The 8,328-nt window shown below is 51.5% G+C and overlaps 1 protein-coding gene across 4 annotated transcripts in view; it reads left to right on the top strand.

Moving 5' to 3' along the window:
- The window catches only part of KCNIP2 (potassium voltage-gated channel interacting protein 2), a 21,937-nt gene that overhangs the window by 4,001 nt on the left and 9,608 nt on the right, over positions 1 to 8,328 (top strand). Inside the window, exon 1 of one of the 4 annotated variants that reach the window (XM_006166331.3) lies at positions 86 to 212. The exons of the other annotated variants lie outside the window; for them this stretch is intronic. Within the exon in view, the coding sequence (XP_006166393.1) occupies positions 125 to 212 (88 nt within the window). The 5' untranslated portion in view covers positions 86 to 124. Of the gene's footprint in view, positions 1 to 85; positions 213 to 8,328 lie in introns of those variants that run through there. 4 annotated transcript variants of the gene reach the window in all.

The raw sequence follows: 8,328 nt of genomic DNA, 5'->3' as shown, positions 1-8,328 counted from the left end.
CCCCCCCCCCCTGCCAGTCCGGCCTTCCCGCGCCGCCCACGCAGGGCCCACTCGGCTGGGGGCGGAGACCCGACCCGCTCAGGGCCTCGGGGCGGAGCTTGGCCACCGAGCTCTCGGCGGAGCCATGAACCGATGCCCCCGCAGGTGCCGGAGCCCGCTGGGGCAGGCAGCGCGATCCCTGTACCAGCTGGTGACTGGGTCGCTGTCGCCAGGTACGAGGAAGGGAAGGGAGGGACAGGAACCCCCCAAAAAGTGAGCAAAGTGGGATAGGAGTCTTACAGAGGTAGGGAGGGCAGGGCCCCTCTCACAAATGGAGGGAGCAGGAACCCTCAATAAAAACCAGGGCTTAAGGGGCAAGATGACGGAAGGGAGCTCTGGATATGGTCCCTTACAAGGAGGAAGAGATGGGACTCTTCAAAGAGGAAAGGGGAGGCGCATCATGGTTGCTCGCAATGGTGGAGGGGGCAGGGCTTCTCACTAAAGGCTGAGAGGACCTCGCGGGGCAAGACTCCTCACGGGGTGAAGGGAGGAAGCTTGCAGCAGAGCGAGGGGGAAGGCTCAGACCTTCGCTGCATGGCTTAGAGTTACAGGGGTGACAAGATGATGGGTCAGTGTCCAGAGAAAAAAACCTGGGTGGAGACTGGGCCAGCATGAACTCAGCCAGCAAGTTCGTGTGTGCCGGGATGGACAGACTTGCCCGGCATAAGGATTGCATGTCACTCTTCTGTCTCTGGGAGTCAGTAGTAATGGGACTGTGCGTGCTAAGTGTGTGTCCCCTGGCTGGAGTCACAGGGGTTGTGTATCCCGGATTGTTTAGCTCTGGGATACCGCGGTACTGAGATCGCACGTGCCTAGAGTTCTGTGGGTTAGGGTTAGGGTGTGTTCCTGTGTCACTAAGTCGTATAACCTTCTTGAGGCTGCATTTTGGTGTGAGATTTGTGGAGTCTCCAACGTGTAGATTGTGGGTGTCGTATGACACTCCTGAAATGTGTGCACACTCCTGTTGGATTTCCTTTGATCTACCTGGGAAGGGCCCGCAGAGCAGACCCAACAACCCCACCCCACCTGGCCTCAGGGAGACCAAAACAACCTAGCCCCATGGCATTCTGGGAACTGTAGTTGTCTGCTCTCCATAGGTATCCGCTTAAGCCCCAGGAGTATAGGCAGGGCCTATGGCTTTCCCCTGCCATGTGCCTCCCTGTCCCTCCTCCCCGGAAGGCAGGAAGATGGGGCTGAACCAGAGCTATGCTTGGGCGTCACTGGAGCATCCACCCCCCTGTCCCCCTGCTTGAGCCTGTCCCCAGTGACAGATAGCTGAAGTTAGGCGGGGCCTGCTCTCAATCATTGCAGGCATGACTTCCAGGCCCCAAAATAGCCCCAATGTCTGGGAGGCCATTAATCACCTGAGGCAGCTGGGGGCTGCAGTATCTTTTGGCCTATCTAGGGATGGACTGGGTTAGGGCCCTAAGAGAAGGGCTTTAGGGTCTTCACTGGCTGGGAACAGAGGGGTAGCAGGGACAAACTGGGGAAGGTGGGACAGCTGGAGTGGGTTCCCAGGAAGGCAGCACATTCCAGGTTTGCACTGGGGGAGGTTAACGAATAAATGATGGGAGTATCTCTGTGGCCACATTTGAGGGATCTGGGGAGGGCCCGCCTAATGCCGCACAGTAGTTTTCCCGGAAGTTCTCACTGTGCCTGGAGTGCTTCCATTAAGACTTCACCCCTTAGGGTGAAGAGCTAAGTCCAGTGACACAGGGGTGTTTGGGGAGGACATTTCTGGGTGAGTCTCTCATACGACCCTAAGACAGGAGAAGTCTCTGAGTGGGTAGAGGGCGAACCTAAAAAGCTGCTCATTCTTTCCCCTCTGGGAGACCCTCCCACCAGACTCATGGTTCAGTTGGGACTAGGAGACCCTGTGAGGCTGGGCCAATGCCTCTGAGAATTAAGGATGAGGGCATCTGGCTACAAGCTCGTCGGTCTGTCCGTGCGTGCATCGGCAGCAGAGAACAGGGACATGTTGCTGCGGTTCCCGTTTCAGTCCTGTAGTCTGGTGTGGCACCCAGGTGTTCATGGAATCGAACTCTTTATATCATCCACAGCTCCGCCAACATAAACTGAATTACAGTTATCTAGGGTTTCTTGACATCTCACACATTGGAGAGACAGCCTGAGGAAGCTGGCAGGTTACTGACTCGGGTTAAAGCCAGCTAGAAGGCCGGCTGAGCCTCAGTTTCTTCACGTGCCAACATAAGTCTACTACTCACTCTGACCATGTCAGCTGTGAAAACAGGAATAACAGGGCCGGCCCGTAGCCTGGTGGTTAAGGGAATCCTGGTCAGATCCTGGCCTAGTGGCTTGAAAACATGCCAGGTACGTGTGTACCCAAATTCCATACAGAAGAAAGAAATGGAAGAGAAGGGGTTGTGATGTGATCACGCCTCATCACATCTCAACCCGCTCTCTGCTTCTGTGTCTCCCTGGTGGGTACATATGCCCTCTGGCAATTCATTTTTTTTTCTTTTCTGCTATAGTATGCATGTGCCTGCCGCAGACATAGAGACAGAGACAGAGAGAGAGAAAGTAAGAAATCAAACCCCAGGATGGATGGCTATGCTGCAGTTCTTTCTTTTCCATTCTCCTCTCACGATTTTGAGTACGCATACACACACGACACATGCCCAGTATAAGTTTCAAGCCATCAGGTCCAGGACTTAAACTGTAATCAGCCATGTAGGAGTCCAGTGATGTGACCTCTAGGCCACCTGCTGGTCCCAGAGATTTTTTTTTTTTTTTTTTAAAAAGAACCAACTCTTGAGTCCTGGACCTAGTGGCTTAAAACTCAGACAGAGCATGTGTGTGTACATGCTCTAAATCCCTAGAGGAGAATGGAAGAAGGATTGCAGTGTGGCCATCCCCCAGAGGTGATTTTATGCTTTCAGTCTGTCTCTCCAGCAAGCATACACACCCTATAGCAAAAACCTCTCTTAAAAAACAACAACAACAACAAAAACTCAAAAGACATCTTCCCTGGGACCAGCAGGTGGTGCAATGGCTATGTTGCTGGACTCCCATGTAGTAGACCATGGCTTGAGTCCCGGACCCGGTGGCTTAAACTCATGCGGGCACCTGTGCACTGGGGCGTGTGTGCATGCATGCCCAAGATTCTGAGAGGAGAATGGAGGAGAAGGGATTGCGGTGTGGCCATCCCGCCTCGGGGGCGATTTCTTGCCTTTTGTCTCTCTGTCTCTCTCTCTCTGGTGAGCGCACACGCCCTATAGCAAAAACCTCTCCCCGGAAAAAAAAAAAAAAAACATCCTCCCTAAATTGTCTTGTCTCTGGCCTCCCAGTTAGAAAGTTTTGCTATAGCTTATTTTATGGCCTGCCTATAGTATCTCCTGTTATATATTGTAGTAGACATGCAACAAAAGCTTTTTCAAATGAATGGATGCCTTAAGAGTTTTCTTAGGGGCCTGTCTCTCCCTACTTACTGAGTGCTCGAACTCTGTTTGGTTTCCCTTGGTTCCACAGGCACCAGCTCAGAGTTGGGCACTCAATTTGTGTAGGTCTAATTTTTTAACATCTTCGCCCTCCAGGAGCTTGGAATCTAGTTGAGAAAACAGGACTGATCCACGGAGACCTGGATTCAAATCTTTACCTCTTCCCCTCTTTATGGGTGACCAGGAGCAAGTCTCTACCTCGCTGGGCCTCATTTACCCCATCAGTGAAATGGACTCAATGCTATTCACAAGTCATCCTATGTGGGTAACAAGAGAATAATATTTGTGAAAATGCTTTATGAGCTGTTAAAAGCTATATAGGGCTGGGCTCCCTGGCCTAGTGGTTAAGGAAGCTGGATTCCATATGGCAGACCATGCAGTTCAAATCCTGGCCCTGTCAGCTTAAAAATACCCCAGGTACATGTGCTTGTATGCCCCAAATCCTGACAGGATGGAGAAATGGAGGAGAAGAAATTGCAGCGTGAGCATGCCCCATTAGGGAGTGCTTTCTACCTGCCTCTCTTTGGTTCTGGTGAGCATACATGCCCCCTGGCAAATTTTTTTTTAAAAGAGCTATAGAAATGTTAGGTTCAGGGACCAGCAGATGGTATAATGGCTACGTTGCTGGACTCCCATGTAGTCGACTGCAGTACCCGACCCAGTGGCTTAAACTCATGCTAGGCGCGTGTGCGTGCATGCCCAAGATCCCGAGAGGAGAATGGAGGAGAAGGGATTGCAGCATGGTCATCCCCGCTGGGAGATGATTTCTCACTTTCTGTCTCTCTGTCTCTCTCTGTCTTTCTGGTGAGTGCAGGCGCCCTATAGCAAAACCCTCCCCCCTAAAAAAAGAAATGTTGGGTTTAATAGGTGGCATGGTTAGGGTGCTGGACTTTCACACGGCCAACCACAGTTTGAGTCCTGGGCCTGGGGGCTTGAGAATCACACGAGGTGTATGTGTGTGCCAAGGATCCCAGGAAGAGACGGGATAGTGGCATGGCCATTTCCCCTGGGGGGGGATTTCTCACTTTCCCTCTCTCTGTCTCTCTGTCAAATGGACACTCCCTATGCCAAAAACCTAAAAAAAAAAAAATAAATGGTTTCAATTATTTTTAAAAGCATTATTTTATTTAACTTTATTTATTATTATTATCATTATTATTTTCCAGTTTGATCAGAGAGAGAGAGAGAGAGGAAGTAAGAAAGCAAGCCACCAGGTCCGAGACTTGAACCGTGGTTGGTCATGTGGGAGTTCAGTGCCTTTAACCACCATGCCACTTGCCGGCTCCTCAATTATTTTTTAAAAAAGAGCTATAGATTGGGACCAGCAGATGGCATAATGGCTATGTCACTGGACTCCCATGTAGTCGACTGTGGTTCGAGTCCTAGACCCAGTGGCTTAAACTCACACTGGGTGCGTGAGCGTGCATGCCCAAGATCCTGAGAAGAGAATGGAGAAGAAGGGATTGCGGCGTGGCCATCCCCCCGGGGAATGATTTCTTGCTTTCTGTCTCTGTCTCTCTCTGTCTTTCTGGTGAGCACATGCGCCCTATAGCAAAAACCTCTCCAAAAAAAAGAGCTATAGAAATGTAATGGGGCAGTGTTATGTTATTAGTAATGGTAGCAAACACCTAATACAGCAGTTATTCTGTGCCAGGCATTATTTAACAACTTTCCATGTATTAATTCATTTACTCCCTCCCAGCAATCATATGAGGCAGGAAACTGATACACACACAAGTTAAGAACTCTCCCATGGGACCAGTAGTCAGCGTAATGGCTATGTCACTGGACTCCCATGTAGTTGACCGCAGTTCGAGTCCTAGACCCGGTGGCTTAAACTCACACCGGACGCATGTGCGTGCGTGCCCAAGATCCCAAGCGGAGAATGGAGAAGAAGGGATTGTGGCATGACCATCCCCCCTGGGGGGTGCTTTCTCGTTTTCTCTCTGTCTCTATCTTTCTGGCGAGCGCACATGCCCTACAGCAAAAACTTATCCAAAAAAAGAAAAAGAAAGAAAAAAAAAAAAGAACTCTCTCAGTCGATTGCAAAGTTGCAGAGCTGGGATCTGAACCCAGGGAGTCTGGCACCCCTGCCCACACTGTCACCTACATCTGTTGTTACAGATTAGCTTCTGAGTTTTGGAGGCTCAAAGGATTCAGTAGGAATTCAGGTAACTAGTAGACTACTAAGGGCTAGAGACTCCAAAGATAAAGGAACTTAAGTTGCCTCTAAAGGGTATGTAAGAACTGAAAGAGAGAACGCAGAAGAGAAGGGGTCCTGACCAAGGTGACAGCAAAAGCGAAGGCACCAAACAGCACTAAACTTGGTGTGATGGGAGGATACTGAGGTGGCCAAACTGGCTGAAATCAAGGGTTCTGCTGAGAGTAAAGAGAAGGTTATTATTGCCAGGCCTGGAACGTGGACATTCATAGGAAGGTATTTGCTGGTTTCACCTGCAGGTCGTTAACTTAAGGTGAGAAGCCAAAAGCAACCCCTGAATTGATTTTTCCCTGGGGGAAGGTGGGCAAGCAGAGGCATACCTTTCTTCCCACGTCTTGGTGCATGGTACAGGTGGCAGGGTTGGGGAAGAGAGAGAAGGGGTAAGATACGGTGTGAAGTGGACGCCTGCCTCCCAGTGGCGGCTCTGTAGAATGCAGACTGGCGAACCTCCTCTGTAGTGGTAGAGTCTGGCCCCACCCCAAAACTAGGGCTGACACATGCTCAACTCAGAGGTAGACCAGAGGGAGGGCTCCATCCAGGGAAAGGCTCCCTAAGCTGGACCTTCTGGGTAGGCAAGCTCTCTAAGAAATACAATGTGGTGGTTGAGAATGCAAGCTGAGATTCAGGGTGGGCTAAAGATGAGGCTGTGATTGTGGAGAACTGCTTAATGCTCTCTTTCTCTCTCTTTTTTTTTAAGATTTATTTATTTATTATTATTGTTTGCATGTGCTCAGTGAGAGAGAAAGGGAAGGTGAGAAAGCAAGCTGCCAAGTTCAGAACTCAAACTGCAGTTGGACATGTGGGAGTCAGATACCCTAACCATCATGCCACCTGCTGCCACCCCCCCTTTTTTAAATTTGCTATAGAGTGGGACCAGCAGGTGGTGTGGTGGTTAAGGGCATTAGACTCGCACGTGGCCAACCACGGTTCAAGTCCTGGACCTAGCGGCTTGCTTTCTCACTTTCCCTCTCTCTCCTCCTCTCTCTCTCTTACTCTGTCCCTCTCTGGTCAAATTTACATAAATGAAAAGTGAATGAATGAATAAATAAATAATAAAGTTCAAAAAATTAATTTGCTATAGGGCATGTGAACTCATGGGGGGCAGGAGAGGTGAAAGGGGCAATGTGAGGAACCACCCCCCAGGAGGATGGCCACACCACAATCCCTTCCCCATTCTCTCAGGATTTGGGGCACACGTGCACCTGCACCCAGCTTGTGACTTTTTCAGGTCTCCAGATCCGGGACTCTGTGTTGTTAGCCATGTGGGATCCAGCCGCCTCAATCACACACACCTGGCTGGCTGCTTACCTGCCCTTGGACTTAGTTCTCCCACCTATAATATGGGGGTAATATAATAGTACAGCCTTCAGAGGTTTATTGTGGAAATTCAGTGTGATGATGTCTGTAAGCACTAAGCACATAGCACTTTATTTAGTACCTAGGAATGCTCAGTCTCTGTTAGCCAACGGTGCTAGTAATGGTAAGTGGTAACTCTGAGGCCATTGCCTTGTGGCTCACGGGCTTTGCAGGCCTCGGCTCTCCCCCCCCACACACACACACACACATACACACATATACACACACACCACCAGGAGAAAGCGAGAGAGAGCGAGCGTGCGAGCGCGCCAGGAATGCTCCAGGGCGAGGCGAGGTTCGGATTTCCCTGCTCGCCTGGGCTTCTCCATCAGCTCAGTAAGAGTCCCCAGGAGCTGGCAGAGCTGGCATCTCCTGGATGAGGCCTAGCCTGAGGAGGGGAAGCGCTCAGTCCTCCCTCCTCTCCTGAGAAGCTTAGGTCTCTCAGTCACAAAGGCAGCCACAGAAGTCCCTCCCTCGGGGTCCCCCTGATGGCTCTAAGCAGCCTTTTTCCTGCCCGTGCTACTGGTCCTAATCCTCCCTCCCTTGGGCCTCAGTTTCACTGTCTGTGGTCTGTGGGAAGAGAGTGCTTCCCGGCTTACCGTCTCCATGGCAACCGCAATCAATGCGGAGAGGTCACTGCCTTCTCCCCTCTATGTTCTCCTACAGTTCATGCCAATACGGTTACACTGCCCGTTTCCAACTAGACGGCAGATCCGTGCCTACCCAGCTTGAGACCACATCCTTGTAGCCCACTAACGCGGACTCATCAGCCTCCACATCACACTCTCACACGTGCAAACCAGAGGCGCCCAGGTCACGCCCACTGACACGAGACGTGCGTAACCATACACAAACACACCCCCGTGACAGGTGCACAATCACCTGTAAACAGGGGCACACGTAACAGGAGAAGTGTGTGCCCTCCCACTGACAGACACGGGGAGCACATAGAACATCCAGACGCCCCGACATCCCGACCCACACCTGTCACTTACACACGGGCAGACCACACACCTGGCCCTCCCTCCTGCTCCCTGAGCATAACTCTCTCTGCCCTCTCCTTTTGGCACAGAGTACTGGTGCCTCCGGGGCAGACAGGTCACTGCCCTCCCCCTCTGGCCCACATCCTGGCCTGGCCTGGCCCATATCCCACGCAGCAGAGGATCCCAAGGAGGTGCCAGTCCAAAGGCTGAAGTGGCCCCACCAAGAGGAAGAGGCAGCCGCTGTGGCTGGGGGGGGGGGGGGGGGGGGGGG

The sequence above is a fragment of the Tupaia chinensis genome, unplaced genomic scaffold, assembly GCF_000334495.1.
Source record: "Tupaia chinensis unplaced genomic scaffold, TupChi_1.0 Scaffold144255_1, whole genome shotgun sequence".
NCBI lineage: Eukaryota > Metazoa > Chordata > Mammalia > Scandentia > Tupaiidae > Tupaia > Tupaia belangeri.
The sequence above is the reverse complement of the archived record's forward strand: the minus strand, read 5'-3'. Positions and strand labels throughout refer to the sequence as shown.